Here is a 22,160-nt window from a genome sequence, read left to right on the forward strand (position 1 = left end):
AAAAAATGCTTTATATATTAAATTCATCATCTACTGATGTGAAATATTTGATTACTCGATGCTATACGCTTTATTCGATGGATTCTCGTACCTATTTCGTACTTCACTTGTCAAAAGTGTCAAATAACAAATTGTCAATAGTTATAGTTGTCTGTTCTCTGTTATGAACGGTGGACGTCGGCTGATCGTTCGGGGCGTGTTATAAATAAGATGTATTGAAAGTTTCACACAGAAAATGTAAATTGAATTACGATCATGAGTGCTAATATAATAAAAAGATTAACCGTATCGTCATTGGTCTCATGACCATTTCACTTTTAACTCTCATATTGATAATAAATACACACCATGGGCGACGTTGTTAGCTTGTTTTCTGTGATAATTATGAAATTAAAATCAAAGTTTAATCAAAGTAAAATTTACTTTCATTGTGATCTGCCATGGGAAAAACTTAAAACAGTGAAATGGATGAACGAAAGGGCCACATCCAATAAAGCTTACGTACCAACTGCGGTAAGTCAACATTTATTTATAAAAACGATCAATACCTTTTATTTATTTTTACTTTGTCCATGTAATTATGATTTTGTAACGCGTTGAAACAATTATCAGGAGATTAATAATTTTATTTTTAAAAAAGTAGATTTTGTCTTAGGAACATTATTTTATAAATTGATTGAATAAATATTTTTTTTTTCAATATGAAGAACTCCGAGATTTTCTATTTCAATTGAGAATGAGAGACAGCAAAGGTGACAGAGAGACAGATCAGAAAGGGTTATAACCTTCTTCACCCATTAATTTATTCATTGTTTATTTCGAAAATAATTAATATTTTTTTATGATAAATAATATTTTTCATCATGTTGTTTTGGATATTACATATGGATATTAATATTCAGCGTAACAGAATGTGTATTTATTTTCATATAAAGCTTAATGGGAGATGTTTTTTGCGCAGGTGGAAAACATCGCAAATGTTTGCACACATGCACTATGTGTTGCACCCGCGTCCCTTGGCGCGAGGGAGCTTCTCACGCGCTCCGTGAACGCGCCGCAAGCCATCGCTGCGGTGGTCTACGGGCTGGCACTGTGCCTGCTCTTCGCCGTGTCCACCACCTTCCATTCAGTTTGCTGTTGTCAATCTGAAACGTAAGTATATCATAAAACTTGTCCGTAATTGGACGAAGGACTACTAGCATTTGCAATCGAGATCCACCGAATAGTCGCTAAGCATTTGCAATCGAGACCCACGATTCGAAGTTTAAATACTTTTTTAATATTCACATAAAAGTTCATTTCGTATTCATTTTCCAAGCTTTTAGTTAACTTTATCTGTTACTATGTGTGAGTCAAAACATAATACATATAAACTTGTTAATGTTTTGCAAAATTTGAGTGTCTTAAATAATAATCTCGTAAACTAAAGCTACCCGTCTCGACTTAATTCAGTGAAATTCTTATAGTTAGTCAACCCCGCCGTTTACGGGGACTAAAGTTACAATTTCAATTTATCCTTAGCATATACAATTAAGCTCGTGGCTTAAAATACACCTATGATCCCAGTTCTATTCGCGATAGTTTCGCCTGTGCGTTGAAACTTAGTACAAACGATTTTATAAGTATAGTTATACTAATTGATTCGAATTTACTAACAAATCAGAGTTTGTTTTGAAACAGATATAATCAATAACTTATTAGGCTTTTTCTTAATCTTATACAGAGGATTACTTATATATTATACTCGAAAATACTTGATAAAATTAAGTTAATGCCTATAGTTAGTAAAGTAAAGTAAAAAGTAAAGCCTGTAAATTTCCCACTGCTGGGATAAGGCCTCCTCTTCCATTAAAGAAGAGGGCTTGGAACATATTCCACCAGGCTGTTCCAATGCGGGTTGGTAGAATGCACATGTGGCAGAATTTCGATGAAATTAGACACATGCAGGTTTCCTCACGATGTTTTCCTTCACCGCCGAGCGCGAGATGAATTATAAACACAAATTATATAATACTGGTGCTTGCCTGGGTTTGAACCCGCAATCATCGGTTTAAATGCACGCGTTCCAATCACTGGGCCATCTAAGTCTATAGTTTACGTCGATATATTTTTAAATTAGATATAAACACAATACAATGACACGTACATGCATTTTCTGCAGACGTCTTAGATCATTCATCTCATTAATCTACGTATCTTCCATGTAACATTTCGGCGCACCTGTTAAGTTTGGCCAGCGTTTATCTGAAATGTGACTGGATTTCGACGATGTTGACATAATAAACTACGTCTTATAAAACATACATTATATAAAAATAGTATAAGTCTAAATTTATCCTTCCTGAACACGATTTATACACAGATTACAACTGCTTGTTTTCTTCTCATAATGTTTTATGCGCACTTATCATAAAAAATATATCAATCGGAATCTAATATCCTAGTTTGAAAGTACAGTTGTTTTTAAATTCGATCTATACAAATGGATACAATTATAAATAATCAAAAATATAAGTCAACTTATGAACTACTGACCTTAATAATTAGATCAATTTTTATCTCTATAAAATATTTAACTCATACTTTAAAACAACTGCTCTCTATTTATGTATTAAATATATTTTTTGATTATAAATAAATTGTATATCGGTAAATACTAATAAAAAGCAACTATACAACTTCGTCAGAGATAAACTCTTATCTTGTAAGGGCGGCATCAGACATGATCGAAAAGATAACAAGCGCAGGACCATGGTTTTAAATGTTCTTTTTTCGAGGCACCATCCTAATTTCGGGCTGCATCTAAGATTTAAAAAAAAAACTTATATTTTTGGTACTAGATCTACAGCTTTAATAGCTGTATATGAGCTGTAACATCAGCAGAACATAAGACACTAGTGTCAAGGCCAATGGTGAACAATTAAAAAAAACTGATTGAATGAATTGATGAATCGTGAATTATAAGTAATCATGCCTTGGGAATTTGAGAATTAATAACGGAAAGTTTTACTTCATACATTCTATGCATACTAATAACCGAAGAAAGCTATGCCTTAGAGAGATTAATGCATAGCTATTAACTCGATTGAAGAATAATGGAATGAAAAAAGTTGACTTCCCGGGTAATTTGTATTGCATTTGACCTTTTATAAACGATCAAGTACTTATACAATATCGTTTAGTAAAACCTATTTAATTATGACGGTACTTAATAGCAATTTATATTAATTAACGTACATAATAATTTAATATATTATACGTATAAGTATTTAGTATATTCAAGAAAAGTAACAAAAGGTTAAAAGGGCCGTCTTAGTATAAACGGCCTTAATACAACTGTTTTTTTTTCCAAATATTGTTATAATTTGACTTTTCATTGTTTTCATTCATACAAACGCGGAATTTTTGATAATAAATGTTAAATTATGTATCTATTATATGTTAACATGTCGGTAAATTCAGTGTATATTCTTAGTTTTTTTTTTTTAATTTAGAAATTATGTTAAAACTTTTATTAAAGCACCGGTATGGCTTTGCGCGGCCAGCATGGGGATATACCACCATGCACACTACGCTAACCACACATCAATTGTTCTGCCATAAACTACCAATACTTTCTATTTATGTGTACCGGTTTGAATAGCAAGTAAACATCTCAGATCCCATGGTTGGCGGCACATTGACGGTGTAAGGTGTGGTTTAGGTACCTATATGTACTTCTAGCAGCGCGTGGCCTATTGCGTCTAACTTTCTAAATGATATATTCATGTTATATAATATTTGTGTGTCCATATTCTGATAATATTAATATTTTAGTGTGTATCAAATGCCTTACTATCGAACAATTAAGCTATTAAATTATGTTGGTACATAAACATACCGATTTAACTTGTGCTTAAGATAAATCGTTAAGGTTTTATCATACTTTTCAGACTGGTGGACATTTGACTCTAATTTCTGTTAATTTTTTTATTTAAACATACTCAAATTTTATAAACAAAATTAAATTACGACAAGCTTATATTTAGTTTATAAAGAGTGTGATGATGTGTTATTATTTCATCGATCTTTATGTGATTCTGTTATAGATTTAATCATTTAATATATCAAAATAAATAATGATTGTGCTTTAATTTGTAGTGTTATACTACCTACTAGTAATTAGTTTCACAGTTCTTTGCGGTACAGTCCCTGTCCCTTAGGTAGCTTTACTTTTTTTATAATACGTATAAAATGAAGCTTAAAAGTGCTTCTACTTAGGTCGATTACTGTACATTTTTGTTTTATTTTAAATAAAATACTAAATAAAAATAATCCTTTATATATAAAATATCGTATAAGACTTTGATTCTTCATTCACTTACGCATAAATCTATCTTCAGATTAGCAATTTCGCCGCGAATCATGCTATTGAGGTCGCCGGAAGTTATTTGTTACATTTGAATGAGAGGAGATTCAATTACTTACAGAGCCAATACTTTGGGGACGAAAAGTGTCCATGAAGTATGAACGCTCACCGGCCTCTCATCGCTTGTAAGAATATATTATAGAATATTTTGTTTTTCTGTTGATTAGGTACTATACTACTATCTGCACTCGTCGTTATTTCAATGTTATACGCTAGCTTTGTAAAAACTCAATAGAATCGTCTGTAGGGTAGCTTTACGTCAACATATAAAGAGTTTTATAATTCGAGTTTGAAATGAACAAACTTTTAATTAGCTGGTAAAAATCCTGCGACATAAATCCTTATAAATATGAGTATTCTGAATCTTTAAAAATCTATCCTTTTTATCCTATGACTGTGTATGTTGCAAGTATGTCTTTATAAGTAGATTAAATATAAGGTTAGCTGGTAAGCGTGATTCCGGTTTTTCTAGGTATAATTGACATTCCGAATCTGTTGCTCCATGTTTAATTATCTCGATAGATTTTATTGGTATTAAAATTAAAGTAAATACTCACATTATATTTTAAGTTGCAAGTCTGATGATGGAAATTATAAGATTATACACAATGGAAAAATTAATTAAATTGTTTGGTGTAATATGTAGACATCAGAAAATCATCTCACTAAACCACAAAGTCACTATAGAAATACAATACACTTTGTATTAAAAAAATATATTAATTTTTTAATCTAGTTACTAAAAGCAGTAAGCCTACAATAATACGAAAATGGGACGTATTGTACATACGATAATACGACTGTAACAGTCATATTATCTTAAAGGTCTGTTTATGTACTCATAATCAACATAGATCAAATAGTTAAAAATGTAATAATATCAATAATAGGCATATAGACGGAGAAACAGAGAATTTACTTAGGGTCAAATATAACGAGAGTAATGGTCATCGCAGGACGATTGATGGAACTTTTCGGATAATTACGTACGTAGTTAGTAGGCAGTCAAGCGAAAATATTTAAACAATAATATTTCCCAGTATATTTGTGAAATCAAATGTATACTTCGAATTGTGTTAATAGTTTTTATTGAATACTTACAAACGATTTAATCTTTCTAAATTCAAATTTAAATAATGGTTGACATTTTTTTAAACCTATTTTTTTAAAGATAATTTGGTATTTTTCCTTTTGTATATTATTTTGTAACGTCAACGTGTCTTTCTGGTAACATGTATTTAATAACTATTCGAAGTATGTTACTTGTAGATGCGACGTACTTTCATATTATATGTCGTACATACAGTTTCTGTACTCTTATTTTGTAAAATGTATTCACTGATACTTTTTTATTTATTCTTTTTTCCGGTTTCACGCAAAAAATACAAATTCGTTTAATATGATTATATAACAGTATCACTTCAAGTCAGACAGGCTATGTAATAATCTTACTTGTTATTATATTTTTCTAGCTATTTATAATTATTTAATGAACGCCATTCAAAGTATATGAGTTATACGAAAGCTTGTGAGGGCGGCATCCGATCCAAAAATCTATGTACCTATAAACGATACATAAATTATTATTTAAGTTCAGTTTATTTGTCGTAAACATTATATTTATAAAAATGAATATTTCATATTTAAATAAAACTAGCTATAACGGATTTTAATCGCATATATTAATTATTTTGGACATCCCGACGTTTAGAGCACTTTACAGCGTTCGTGGTCACGTAATAATCGCGAAAATTTAAGATAACATTATGAATATTTCATTTGTATTAAAAGTGTTGTGGTTGTAAGAATTACCGTTACCTCTGCTATTTAGATCGATAACATATAAAAAATATTTTATATACTCACGAGAAAAAACGTCTGATAGGTAAGAAGTACAAGCAAGTCGTTACTTCTGAGCCTGCGAAGTACAAAGTTCATCGAAATGGACACAAACAAAAACCATTTTTTAAAAATAGTTTTACCTTTTCGAGAGGATTCTCAAAAAGGTAAAGGCATTAAACCGTACAACCACTAAATTTTAACTTAACTAGAGAGTAAAGTATAATATTTTAAAGATTGAAGTCAATTAATAAAACCAATATTTTTTGTATGAATGTGGCTCATATATTTTTTTTTCTAACGAATTCGTATATAATTTTGAACAGTTAAGTCCATCTTTACTTTGCAAGTGCGAAGTCGGGGCCGGTAGCTGGTTATGTACAACAAATCTATGTCAACAAGTAACAGACGAAGTTGCGGATATTATCACAAACCCATTTCACGAATTCATCGCTTTAGTCTTAAAACAACTGAAGGCATTACGCTAAAAGCTTAAAAATTTTGCAGTAAAATGAAACACTTCCTCCACCGATGCGACCGCGCCATGATCTACATATTCATTGCGAGCTCCTACTTCCCATGGCTGACTGTGGGCACTCTATCGTGCTGGATGCTACGAGAGTTGCGCTGGGCAATCTGGCTGCTGGCTGTGCTTGGCATCACGTACCAGCAGATATTCCACGAGCGATACAAAATGTTGGAGTTGTTGCTGTACTTGATTATGGGGCTTGGACCAGCGGTGATCATTGTTACTTCAAATGTACGTTCCTTTTGTGTTTACAAGCTTACGATTTAATTGCATGCTATGCTTAAATGTTTGTATAAACTATGATTATAGTTGTTATACTTACTACCTGCTTTGCGAAGGCATATCACTTTAATATTACATTTATTATCATTATCATTACATAGTATAAAACAAAGTCGCTTACCGCTGTCTGTCCCTATGTATGCTTAGATCTTTAAAATTACGTAACAGATTTTGATACAGTTTTTTTTTTTTAAATAATAGATTTATTTAATAAATATATTGTTTCGAGAGGGAGGTTTTTGTAGATAATACATGAACGATACAGTGAAGAAACACTGATAATTTTCGAAGTTTCTAATATGATGTCGTAAAAAAAAAAAAATGTAGTAAATTTAGCACCCGTGCAAAGCCGGAGCTGGTCGCTAGTTACAGATATGATAACTCTTCATGTACTCGATGCCACAGCAGCCGCGGCCGCCCTTGACGGTCAGTGTCATGTTGCCAAATAAGCTATTCACATTGAATAGCCGACATTGTTGATCAAGTTTTTGCTGACATCGACATTTGTGTAAAAAATAGGTTTATCGTTTCATGTAGTCTTACATACCTACATCTCGAAATTCGAAAACTTCGCTCACCCTTACTAGATTTTGTATTTCGAAATTGGTCTCACGTAAATGAAGAAAAAAATCCTTAAATTGTTCTCAAAACGGCGCTATCGCATAGATTTTAACATTTCGTTAATTAATATTTTGTATAAAAACTATTTCAGCCATTTCCCGCTAGAAAGTAAAAAATATATATACACACATAATAGTACAAATAACTTATCACAAAAGAAAATAACCTACTTCATAAATTTCCCTACTACATGCATTTATATTATTAAACTTAAAAATAATATTTAAATGAGCACAATACCTAATTAGTGCACTCGGTGTTTATTGAAGCAGAGAGGGCAAATCTGTTCATATTTATTTAAAGGTATTTTAACCGGTCGTTGGTCATTATTCATTATTCGTGTTTGTTTAGCTTAATACAAATATATTTATTAATAAATGAAGTTGTTTATACAGCGTGACATAATAATACATTCTTCCGTCTTGGCACCTACTACAGACGGTTTTCTAGTACCTATGTTAAACAATTTTATTTATTTTATACATTTTAATGTAACGATTGTTATTTTTTAAATTAGTTTAAATTTTGCAATACATATACGGAGTGTTGGGGGTTTCGATACTGGTACAACTACTCACACAGTAATCTCCGTTTAATACAACCATTTTTTTTTTTGTTATGGATAGTGAAATAAGTGTCCCTTTTTAAATATTTAGTTGATATCCAAGTCGTATACATATCAGACGAAAATATTACTATAGGAAATACAATCATATATACAGCTCATTACGATTATCGAACTTAAAAGTTACTGGTGATGTGTAACAACGATTTATCAGACAATTTGGTATTACAAAAGCGACAATGAATTTTAAATAGTTTACATTCTAAATATTTACACAAGATACGATATAAACGTTTTTACGATACTCGTATTTCATACTACAATAATTGAATTACGGGAAATTATATAAAAAAAATGTTAGAATTTCATGGCAAGAAAACTGTTTAATTTCCCTCGTGTGCCGATACACGCTGCGAGACAACTTGACGGCTCCGTATTCTGCAGTGCCGAGAGCCAGCTATTTATAACGACGTTGCCTTCGTCTGCCACATGTCTTGACATTGTAGAACAAAGTTCTAGCAGACGAAGTGACTATAAGCAGAAAATATAACTTTGCAGATATCTTATTTTGTTAACGGATTTTCATTGAAAAAGTATTAGTTATGACATTCAAATTTAAAGCTAGAGCTACTTATGTACTGACACTAGCTAAACCAGCGGCTTTACCCGCGCGAAATTTATAAAACACAAACTTCCACCTCTCATTGACAATCCGGAGATTCTAAATCCCGGTCTTAGCGGATGTCTACACCTATAAGGGACCTACAAATTTCAATTTTCTAGATGTTATAGTTTCTGACATTTCGTGTTAAATCAGTGAATGGTATCTCACTGTTTTGCGTAAATTGCTTTAGTAGTTTTATCGGTTGCCATTACAATAAAAAACGTCGTAATTATTAGTAAAGATTTAACATAAAATTCCCTGAAAACATTGAGGTAAGGTTATGTATTATCGTAGTGACATTAATTACTTAGTTTATTAGATGCGATAGAACAAGAAACACGTGATTAAAGTAGTAAAACTAAACAGATAACGAATGTTTTAAGTAAATATTTATTCTCACAAAAAATCTTATATATCGTATCTAACAATACTTGATATAGAGATGTTATGAAGAGAGCCAGCTGACACAGTATTTCAAGCTTCATATTTATAATTCATCTCGTACTCGGCGATAAGAAAACGTCGTTTGTATATCGAATAAAATTGTGCCATAGACATACATATGAATAGCCTGTTAGCCTATTACATTCGAAGAAAGAATGAATATAAACAAACCTAAAATTAGCGTATTCCATACAATTTACTAATGGCACCGCTACAATGTGCGCTACTAACAAATCTTGATAAATATTTATTTATTTATAATACAACACTGTTCCATTTACCTACTTATATTTACATTGATTTTACTTCCAAAGTTTCGATAACACTTTCGTCGTCGTTCAAGACGGCAATGTTTCGTAAATCCATAATAAATATCATAGATTATTCAAACTAGACCAAATGATATCGCTTCGATTCGATGTCTGATGTTGTTTATTTGGCTTTTGTCGTCGTGCGGTGGGTGAAATAATATCTATTATATTTTCTATCATTCACCATTGGGGCATCAGGTTATGCTTCAAAGCTGCTCAATGAGATTGGAATATTATACCCTCAAATCAGTATTCAACTTTTTTGGGGTGCGATATTGTATGCCATGTAAATAAAGTTATTAGAAATTATTTCATAGTTTTTAACCTGTATGTGTTTTTCATAATGCTTAAAAACCATCAAAGTAGTGTCTATCCTTTTTAGATTTAATATATCTGAAAACTAACTGTTAATTTATGAAATAATAGAAGAGATAAAAAATGATTAAATATGTTCTTTACAACACTAGTCTGAGAAATTTCTAAAAAATTGCTCTGATCTGGTTTGCTAGCGGTTATTTCATTACCAAACAAAGTCTTAATTATATTATGTATCCAGGTTTTTACACATATATTGAGGTTAATATAAATATTTATATAATTATACCCATATTCAACCAAACTCTTGGTAGAACCAACCAATCTTTAGACATTCTAAGCCCAAATACCAATTCTCAGAATTGTTGTGTTCCAGTTTGAAGGGTGATTGAGCCAGTGTTACTGCACGCACAAGGGCCATATATGGGTGTTAGTGACCATTTACCATTAGGTACCTTCCATGCATAAAAGTCCTCATTTTTAAGACTTTCCTTTATATTATAGTATCCATATAAGATTTCGATGCGCACTTCGCAGTTATTGTTTAAATATAAATTGATTAGTATCATTCTCGTAATGTTGTATTAATTATACTAAAACTGACTAATTACCATGATTTAAGGCCGTGATAAGGTGGAACTCGAACCGGACACAGCTCACAGCTAGAATTATACTTCGTCCACTTATCAAGCGATTCACTTTATTAGGATTACAATGTTATTATTTTATAAAACAAGGTTATGAGTTATCGTTGCTACTAATGCAATTTATTTTATCCCCTCTAATCTGAAAGTGTCTTTACAAATCAGTTTAATTTAAGTTTCCGATTTAGTAAATTGACGTTTATATTCTAGGATACGTTTATTATGAAGAATACGTGAACGGAATCGTTTTAAAAATATTAATTTATTCGTATAATATAATAATTGTAAAAGTTGTATTATTTAATAATTTTACCAACCAATTTATAACTTAAGTTATTTCTTTCTCCGTGTGGTTGATTATCGTTAGATAAAATTAACGACCACGACGTATACGTAATCAATAGATTACATGTACGTATTGGCGTATATGTACATACGATATTTATTAATTAAAATTTAGAGGTTTATTAAGATTTATATTGTCAGGTTACGGCTCAATGGGCGAGCAAGCTTCAGCTGATAATTTATGAAGCAATCAGTTGTTGCCCGCAGCATCGCTAGAGATTTAAGGGATCGTTGGGTAGGGTATTAGACATTAACAGTAGCCTTCTGTGGAGTTCATTGTTTCCATACTACATATATATATATACGACACACATATATACATACATAAACAATTATCTTCACAAAAACCTAATTATTAAGCATCATTATATATTTACAATACAAAAACAATTACATACATTCAAATCGTCACTCATTGTTATCTATCGATATTAGCTATGAGGACGTTGACTGGCCGTTTTTGTTCGGAAAATGTCAACGTCATCGGTCCGGAATATGGTATCCCTGGACTTTACCTAACTGTGATCTATGATCGACATTTTTTTATTTCTAGTCATAACTTTTCAGAGTACGATTAGAAATAATAAATACACTTTTGATACATTTAAGAACTTTGAAAAGCCACATTCGTTATATGGTCAAACGAGGATTGATAAAGTTACTAAAGAAAATGGATGATTCCGTTTTAGGAAGCATATATACATATGTATGTTATATACAAGTGACTAAATTATTCTAAAATCTCTTTTAAGATAACAATTCGTAAACAATTCGGAGTCCCTTTCAGAACGATATCGCCTGGTATCAAGGAATGTAAATAATTTCAAATCAGTGTGTACTTGAAGACATAATAGTACACTTAAATAAATTATGTCTTATTCGCTTACACAAGGACAAGACGTAAGACGTAACAAAACATCGACGTAACAAAACTGTTTCGTAACATAACAAGCTATGCATGCAATGTGTCGAGTTTGTAAATAAAACTGAGGAATATTATCTAAATAACCGTAATTTTTTTTAGTCAATTCCTGGAATTATAAACAAGAAGTTCAGATAAAAAGAGGCTGTATAGTCACATACATGTAGCTACCGTGAATGTCAAGTCCCAAATAAATCAATTCAATTTTCAATTGAAAAACATTTTATAGCGAGCTTATCTTTTACGAGGTATAAAATTATATAGTATTCGTCTCCATGGAAAATGATGAAAAGAATAGCAGATGGTACAAAGAATTGAACATTACAGACTAACACATACCAAATACAACATCGCAGATGCTTTCGTTTTTATATTTTTTATTCGTCAAAATAAAATGGATCTCGTACAGCCCGGCTCTAGCAATTATAGGTCGCTAGCCATTGCGAACGTTGGATCGAGTTGACCCGACCATTCATTAATCTTTATAAATACTGCGGTAAATATAAACACTGAAGTGCTCGACATTTATCTGTCTATTAATAATTATTTTATGTATACGGGCTGACCTGCGGATTTACCCGCGTGATATTAAAAACAAACAGAACCTCCCATTCTAAACCTTTAAGGTGTCAATATATAAAAAAGCAGTCTTACGTTCTTTTTCGGAATTCAAATTATCTCCAGTATTTATAAGTGTGTAATGTAGCATTTATAATAATAAGTATACTAGATTAAATAAACTTTTTTTATCTGTATAAGCCTATGACCAATAGTGGTAGATGGCTATGACTGGCTGTTACTCTAATTTTTAATTTGATCATTTAAGGTAGCTTGTAGCGAATTCGCGTCGTGTTGCGATGTGTTTACGTAACACTTAATTATTTAATGTTACTGTCCTTCACCTAGAAGCTGTACAAACTAGCCATATATCACACGGGTCAAAGCGATTATGGAATTAAAAAAACTTATACCTTACAACTCTATTTATAGACAACAAGTTAACTAGTAACACGTATTTTGCCTTCTGAATAATTTCCGGACCTTTTCTTTGTAAGTAACAAATTTAATATATCTGTAAATTTCATAAATGTAAAGCAAGTACTTCCGTTTAAGGAGAGCAATTAAATTCTTTAAGATGTCTTCGCAATATGAAATACTTTTCCTACTGGGCTTCAAATGTACACAACATTCCTTTTGACTCCATTGCTAAGCACTAAGCTTGTCAGTGGAATGTACAGTTTATAATTGAAATATCTTATCGAGGTTAATTGAACCTATTCAAGTACCATTCAATTTCAACACTGTTGTATAAAGTATTGGAACAAAAAGGTCAGAAGAGGACCTATTGATCCAGACTTTTGAGGACGCATTAGCAATACACAATTAACAATAATATTGACACAGAATAAATAATTGACAGAATTTATAATTTTGTATAGTATTTTACCTCAGCTTAAATCGTATTGAACCATCTATGATACCAAAAATAGGCTCTGACCGATTGCTATGATTGTTATTAAAAACATATTAGATATGGAGGAAAAACTGATTAAGATAACATATAGGTTATTTGTCATATATTTGCTTATAATACTCCAACGATTACCCATTTTATCTATACACTAGCTGTGCTCGCTACTTCGTGTGTGTTTGTATTTAACAAAAACCTTATTGCTGTAGCCTAAGTTACTCCCTATTACAACAGCTATTTTCTAGTGAAAATCTTGTCAAAGTCGCTCCAGCAGTTCCAGAAATTATCCGGACCAAACATACAGACTAATAAATATTGTTAGAAACGATATCTTGGTATGTGTACCGTGTACGCATACATATGCATTGCATAAAAACGATTATTTAAATATTACAAACAGACACTCTAATTTTATTAAATGTAAAGAGGTTTACTTCTACGTAAGACATTCTGGTACAAGGGTGCCTAGGTCGGCTAAATATAGGAACGAAAAAGATACATTTACTTACATAAACATTTAAATATACAGGTTTTTATTTAGGTAATAATTATAATTTAATATAGATAAGACGGTATGGCTTCCAATGAGATCGATACTACGTCTCAACTATTCTAGGCTTTTGTCAATGAAGTCAGCCATCAAAAGAACAATCCACAACAGGTGCTTCTTGTGTTCATTGATTTGATCGTCCATTGTTAACCTAACGTAACTGTTGAAACAAATTCGTATGCAGAAATTTTTGATAGAATGTGTCCAAAAACAAACAATTTCATTATATGGTGTAAATTCAATGAATGTAACGTTACTTTATGGAGCACCCAAATATAAATTCTTATTGTTATTTTTCGATTTACGAAATGTGAAAATAAATTTATTCTACATTCATCAAACGGCCAAGGTAACCTATAAAAACAAGGTCTAGTTCATTTATATCATTCATTCTAAAGATCTAATTTGTGTTAAATAAACGTATAAGCCTCATCACAGAGGGCTCCTTATTCCAATTTACAGATGACGCATGCTTTAGGCACGTATGGCAAGGATCTTGCTGTCGTAGGTACAGCTAATTATGCAACATAACTTCTAATCTACTGTACATTTGCGATGTATTATATATTTGATGGTTACCAATACTCATAAGGCAAAACAATAAATATGGTTTATTAATTATACTTTTAAAGATTGCGCATGCATTACATACTTATATGGATGCATAACAAAGCCATATTTAGATCAGGCTTATATATCTTCTTCCGGTTCGTTCCCATACTTTGTACCAGCATCTGGCTCGAGACAATAGCTGGATTCGTAGAAAAGTATTGTTATCAAAGAACAAAATTGAACTGACCTACTCGATGACGTTTTCGTGACGACGAGTATGGAGAGAGTATCGTTAGGTTTTATAGTCTGGCACTGTGCCAAATGTCCCACAGAAACAACCGCCCTCCAACACGGTAAACGCTTAAGGTTCTTTGGCAGGCAAGTAAGCCTCTATTCAAACGGTGTTAAATTTTCTTATCATATCAAAATTCCTGGATCTATGTTCTATATACAGAAATACTGCGACGTACGACGTTTAGACGTCGTTGTTGCAAACCACACCTCGCTTGTCTCCTGTTTTTAGTAATTTTAGTACCATTACAAAAATTAAAAACCTTGGAAACTTTGTTCTCACTTAACTTTATTTGTTGAAGTCCCAACTTACATGACCTTCACAAGATTGGTAAAAATAAAATAAATTATTTTAAAACTCAACTCGCTTTAATTTTTTTACAATAAATTCAACGAACTGCGATACGAAAATTAACATAATGCTGAGAAAATACAATATAACTGAAAAACAAGCCACTTATTAATCTTCCTTTTTATATAATTAAATTTATAAACGTGGATACGTAGTAAGAAGAATATATTTTAATATGTTTTTATACGGTTTACATATATTTTTGTTTCATCTTAAAAATATATATTATACAGCAATCGATATACAAGTCTCTTTACTAAGAAATATATACTCTTTGTAAGAAAAATTGACTCGGTAACTCAAAATTCGGTATTGTTTAATATCAGTTGTCTTTTTACGTTATCTAAACGTGATTTGTCCGTTTATTCGTGTCTTTAAAATTCCAATTTTAAAATTAGAACGTAACTTGTTTAGAGATAAAATGACGTCAAATATTTAGGTTACATAGGCGGCGTTCATAAACTATGTGGTCTGGTTAAAGGGGAGGGCTAACTATTCTGGCCCAAGTGAAAGCACCCCTCTCAAAAGGAGGTCAGAGTCGAGTAATTGTACATTTATTATTTTGAGGACCATCCAAACTGTAAATGAATTCGTGAAATATGATACCCGTAGTTTTTTAATAATTGAATAATTTATACCACTTGCATTTTCACTTTCAAAAAATATTGAAAAATGTTATTAGCCTCTCTATACTACATAATTGCTTTGATTGTAAGTAATGAAATCAAAACACCACGTGATGCATGTTTTGATGCCATTTTTGCTTTGTTTTTGCTTGTTTTTTCAAGACAATCAGAAGATAATACTTATATCAAACAATAGATTTTTTTTATTATTATGACGAAGTTTCAAATTTCTTAGCGAGAATCTTGTTGTTTGAACTTTGTACCTGTTGGAAACTAGAGTAACCGATATCCTTGGCGGTAATATTACAATAGCTCGGGTACTGTTGAGCAACGCAGTATTGCAAAGTATGTGTATATTAAAACCCTGAACAATATCGACACATTTTTATAAGCAAAGCGTTGTATACCAAAACTTCCCAAATGCCCTTCATCTTCTGGGATTCGTTTTTAAAAGTTTGTAATATTTAAAGGTTAATAAGTAAAAGATAAGTGCTAAAGCGTTTCCAAAAATGCATTAAGTAAGAGGACCAGGATTCGTATCTTAGGTCTTTTCAATGTTTGATATATATAAATAGAGATTAGAGTTTTTAATATTGTCATTATTCCTTTGTTTACTAGAAAAAGTTAGATCATTATCATTTTCAACCGACTTCAAAAAGGAGGAGGTTATCAATTCGTCTGTATTTTTTTTTACTCTTTTAATCTTCCAAATTTACACAAAATTGTTCTTTAAAGATCTTTTTCAATATCAGGATCCAATTGAGAATTATCATTTTAGGTACACAACAATGTCTCTCTAATTGGAATATTTCTAGATTAAATTTGTAAAACCTGGAAATTTTAAGGGATTTGTGAATCACTAATGCATGTAACAAGGATTAAGTATAACACAAATTCAGCTAGTAAAAACTTGATCTTGACGATTACTTGATTTACACTGACTTCAAGAGAAGAGGTCAAATTTCATATAAAATTCATTGATTGATAGGACAATAATTTTTATTATATTGTAATTTAAAATATTAATGCATATATAATTATATCGAATAATGATTCTGTAACCTTGTTCAAAGTTATTTAGTATAAATGTATACCTATAATTTATGAGCTACGTACTTCGATTTTTTATAAGTTAATATCATTTTAATGTTGCTGCTACTAATGTAAATTATTGCGAGAATATAATTATTTTTTAAGCTATTGTTATAAATGTTTGAATGTGAAGCCTTTTGTTTTTTGTTTGATGTAAAATGGACGCGGAAACATTTGTTCATCTCGGTCCAACTACCTAAGTGCTGTAGCACTTGACCTTGCCTCTTCTGCTCACAATTTTTATGTCAGCGCTGTAGCTCAATTATGATTTATACAATGCTCTAAAATTAAATGACAATATAATAGTTTTTATAATATTTAATAAAATGTAATGTTTTTTTTTTTATTTCAGCACCAGTTCCCAGCGATGCACGACCTGAAGATGGGTGGGATGCTGTATCTGATTGGCGTATTCTTCTTCAAGTCAGACGGTCGCATCCCGTTCGCCCATGCCATTTGGCACATTTTCGTAGCACTAGCCGCCAGTGTTCACTACCTAGCTATCCTCCGACATCTCTTCCCTGAACTAAAATCGCAATGAAGACTGCCCGTTCAACCTATTCAAACTCGATTAGCGAGCTCTCTAAGATATTTTTGTATCCTAATTCGTTAACAAGGCCACGAATAGTTCACTTGACAGCGGCGGGCGAAATGTCAGATGTCAATTGGTTAAAAGCTGTTTGTGTCAAGATGAAAATTACGATGTTATAGGGATTGATATTATGGAATTTTTGAATCTTATTCCAATTTAGTAATAGACGAAAATAGCTACGAACGCGTTCTCTATCATAATATTGTATATTATTTGTGTGAAATTAAACGTTGCGATAACTAATTCATGAAGGTACTGCTATATGACAAAGTACCTACGAATAAAGTCACGTTTCAAATTATATTGTTATATAAGTTACAACGTTAAAATTTCGATTAATGTAATGATTAATATTGCACTAATTAAATTAAATGGCAGCGGTTATGCAACTGTGACGTAAATACTTACCCTATTCTGTTTAGTAAAACGCGTTCGTCGCTATACTACATGCGTGTGTATATTTTGTAAAATATTGTTGAATCTTATTGTTGTAGTGTACGTAGTCGTATCCCAGAATCTCGAGACCAATCCAACCCTTTTTAGACAATTTAAATGTGTATTAGGGTTTTTAGAAACGTTTATATCTATCTATACTTATATTAAAATCCAGTTTTTCAGCAAAGATCTTTTATACACCTCATGTGAATTTTTCCTTAGAACTAGTTCCTTATACATGTTTTAGTGTAGCTAGATAAATGTAAAGTTTTGTCTAGGGATGTCGGAAATGCAATAAAGTATCGATATATATTGTATCGATAATTTTTGAATATATCAATATCGATATTGATATTTTTATTTAAAAATATCGATATATCGATATATCGGTGTGATAGGAAAAAAAAATTATTTGGCCTAATCTACTTCAATCATCTTACATTACTAGATAAATACTAATCAATAGACATCATTTTTAAATTTTTTAAATCAAGGACAACAATAAAAAATATTAATTATTTATTAATCAAACCAATATTTATCTGATACAGACATAAGAAAAACTCTTTGATTTACATGCTCGGCTGTAAGCCGACTTCTGTTATTGGGTACTGCGAGATTTACAGCAGATGCCACTCTCTCTGAGGAAACCGAGGACGCAGGCGATATCAAATACTTTAGAGCTATGTCGGAAAGGACTGGAGTAAAATGACGACAATCAAACCAGAATTTTGTAGGATTCTCTTTTCTGGGTATTATAGGCTGATCTAGATATTGCTTTAGTTCGCTAGGCATACCATCACAGGTTGAAAGTAAACTGGAGGTTGCTGCAGCAATATCTATCATAATTTTTTCATGTCCGGACCACAACGACGGCGAAGAATTTTCTGAATTTGGAATTATGGTAGTGGTTGTGGGTCTGAGTTCAGGCGAAAGTTGTCCTCTACGTCTATGTTCTAAACGTATTTCTTTTGACAATGCGGTTATTGCAGTGGAAACAGCTAGTGCTGAATTAAAATGAATACGCTTAAAGCGAGGGTCTAAAATTGTTGCTATAGCAAGATGTAAATGTCGCTCTAGTGGTTCTAGTTTGGCAATAACTAAGTTGAGCAAACTCTTCTGAACAGCAACACCAAATTCAGTGAAAGGTTTTACTTCTTCAAGTCCTTTCTGAAGTAAGTTTGCAATGGGAATCGCCAAACTAGAAGTCACGTACTGATCGCCGCTAATTTCTTCAGTAGCTTGCTTAAATGGGGTAAGCAATATTATCAGATCTCGTATGACACTTAACTCTGAAGAAGTTATCATATCAGGTGCATTCCGCCTAGTTGCTAAAATCTTAGCCACAATAGCTGATAATGTATTGAATCTTTCCAACATATCAAGACAAGAATTCCACCTTGTGCTTACTGATTGTATAAGTGTTAATACTTCTCCCTCTTTCTTTTGTCCCTCTTGTTCTGCTCGCAAATCGTCCATTGCGTTCACAGATTGTTTAAAATATGTAACAATGGCTTTGACACGATTGGCAATTTCAAGAACTGGTGCATTATCTCTTGTTGCGCCATCCACTATTAAATTCAGCAAATGCGCCATGCAAGGAATTCTTTTTCCATCTTCCAAAAATTTCTTCACTGCAGCAACCATGTTAGCACCACCATCAGTGGTAATTGATAAGATGCAATCCTTTTCTATTGTAAACTCGTCGGTAATATTTTCAAAGCATTCTTTTATATAATCAGCTGTGTGCGCCTGCAGGAAAGAAGACCAATATTAGTCCACTTTATTAAATTTATTATAATTAACTATTTATTTTATTTTTTATAATTTGATGCATTTATTTTATACTTTACTTACCTGATACATTCTTCGTGCTGTCAATGTCACCATCTCATGCTCAGGAGTGCAGTTATTAGCTGTGTTAAGAAAATGTGCTGTCACTACGATGAAACTTCGTGTCGAGTTAGTAAGAGTTAATATATCACTTGTTAAAGCAATATTATTTATCTCACTTAATTTTTGTTTTAAAATGGCTTTGGTAGTGGCGTATCGTTGTTCCATGAGGCCAGTTATCTGGAATGAGAAATGAATAATAAAATAACATTTAAAAATAAAAAGGATAAGATAATAATTTAATATTATAGTTCGCTTACAGTAGTTCGTGATGGAATTTTATAGCGTGGACAAATGACGCTCATAAATCTTTTCAATCCTGATTTTTCTACACAAGATAGAGGCATGTTGTCTTTGCAAATCATGTAGATCAAAGCTTGATTTATTTGGCTAGTTTTATGACCCCCTGCTAAATTGAGAAAAATAATAAAATTAGAACATCCTCATAGAACTAAAATGTAAACAATACAGTAATCTAATATAAAAAAAAAATACCTTCATAGCTTGAACTTCTTTCAAACATATCTATGAGTGTAGTCTGTTTCCACAAGTCTTTACTCTGACCATCTTTGGAGGATTCAGTCTGAAAAAAATTATTGAATATTTTGTATATATTTCATTACACTTGTCGTCATAAATAGTATTAAGGTTAAGTGAAAACACCAAAATTTTAATTTATCGATATCGATACTTTTAGTAATTACACATCATTAGTTGACTGGTTATTGGTTATGAACAATTGATATTTAGATTCTAAAGCTACGTTTGATCTTTCACAAATAAAATACTTACACCAGTATCATCGTAAATCGCAATTTCAGACAATTCCATGAAGTTATTTTCTATCTCAGCAGGTTTATTAGTATTGGTAATAGTTGAATTAGTAGACGAAACAGGTGAACTAGTTCTTGTTCTTGGTGTAATATTCACTTCACTTGACCTTGAGTTTTTATTTTTAAGTTGCAAAAACGCATGGTGATGCTTATTTTTAAGATGTGTAGATAAATTCGTCGTATTGCCACTGGTTTTATATATTTTCCCACACACATTACATGAAACGTTTTGTCTGTCTATTTTTTTGAAAAAGTTCCATACAACACTAGACATGACTGGAATGCTCGAATTATTTTGTTCACATACGTGAATTAATTATTGATTTAATTAGTTAGATTGTTTGAGAACTATAATCAACTCAAATGCAGGCAGAAATACGCTCGCGTTGAGGTTATAATACGGATAACAGACGGACGGATAGTTGAAGCACAGACACTGACACCGAAATGACATTGACAGACAGAGTTGCCAACTTAAAAGCCAACTTAAGTACCAAATTAAAACGCAGTAAATCAAGTCGACCAAAGACAAAAAAAATGTAATTTGTTAAAAAATGTTAGTATAAAAAAAGTATTCTTTTTTAGGATTTTTTAATTATAAAAAATATCGATTTTTATACCTTTTCAATACTCGTAATTTTATATCGATATCTCGATACATCGAAACATTAAATATCGCTCAAAAATATCGATACATTGAAAAAATAATATCGATATATCGATGTATCGATATTTTTTCGACGAGCCTAGTTTTGTCGATATGTGGTGACTTGTATCTATTAAGTACTTGAGCATGTAAAACTATTCCTACCCTATAATACGTATGGGAATACTCGGATCATTTAAGTAGATATTGCTCAATTATTGATGTGAATATCTTACACGTTCCGTACGTTAAACTCTATAGATCGCTATGAGTAGTCAAATTTATCAAATAGCTCCTACCATTTTCAGGTCAAACATTGACTTATCCGACTCGATTTTGTTATACAATTTTCTGAATGTTTCGATTAGTTATGTATAAAGCATATTTGTATACTACAATGAGTACGAATATATTTTAACCTACATGTAGATTTTAATGCAACTTTTCCGATGCATATCAACATGCTTGATATGAAGTTCGTTATATACGTTCGAGTAGAACGAAGTCACGTCGTCACATCAGCGTGCTTTGTTAATTTTTATCGTATGATTGTACGCGGTGGACAATCGGAGTCTGTTTTGTAAACTGGGGCGGACTGTGACTCGAATGAAATGCTATGTAGGTCGCATGAATATTAATTGCCAAGATACCCAGGTATTTCATGCTTCCAGAGAACTATTTAAATATAGGTGTATATGCCAAGATTACGACATTGTGTACATGTTTCCCTTTAATGTAACGTACGCATCTATATATTATCATATTACGATTTTATTGCATTTAAAGCAGTCGCATTTTATCTTATAATCGAAATATACATCTAATTTAATAGTAGTCCAAGAAAGATAGTTCCAAAATTAATATATCTAAAAGGTAGACTTTACTTGTCGCTCGACAAATAAAGCTTTTGATGGATTTAAATTGGAATATGTTAAAAG

At 31.6% G+C, this 22,160-nt stretch overlaps 2 protein-coding genes across 2 annotated transcripts; one reads left to right on the forward strand and one right to left on the reverse strand.

Moving 5' to 3' along the window:
• The first annotated feature begins 149 nt into the window (after window positions 1-149).
• Window positions 150-18,037, forward strand: LOC124536882 (monocyte to macrophage differentiation factor). Its single transcript, XM_047113532.1, has 4 exons — window positions 150-513; window positions 962-1,152; window positions 6,755-7,007; window positions 17,176-18,037. The coding sequence occupies exons 1-4, from the start codon at window positions 349-351 to the stop codon at window positions 17,362-17,364; spliced, it is 798 nt and encodes a 265-aa protein (XP_046969488.1). The 5' UTR covers window positions 150-348; the 3' UTR covers window positions 17,365-18,037.
• Window positions 18,038-18,352: 315 nt separating this feature from the next.
• Window positions 18,353-21,251, reverse strand: LOC124536881 (E3 SUMO-protein ligase ZBED1-like). The gene is made up of 5 exons (XM_047113531.1): window positions 20,536-21,251; window positions 20,239-20,326; window positions 20,004-20,152; window positions 19,708-19,923; window positions 18,353-19,602 (listed from the first exon to the last, which is right to left on the reverse strand). Exons 1-5 carry the CDS (start codon window positions 20,848-20,850, stop codon window positions 18,373-18,375), a joined length of 1,998 nt encoding a protein of 665 aa, XP_046969487.1. The 5' UTR covers window positions 20,851-21,251; the 3' UTR covers window positions 18,353-18,372.
• Between the last annotated feature and the right edge of the window lie 909 nt (window positions 21,252-22,160).

This window comes from Vanessa cardui, chromosome 17, assembly GCF_905220365.1.
Source record: "Vanessa cardui chromosome 17, ilVanCard2.1, whole genome shotgun sequence".
In the NCBI taxonomy this organism is placed as follows: Eukaryota; Metazoa; Arthropoda; class Insecta; order Lepidoptera; family Nymphalidae; genus Vanessa; species Vanessa cardui.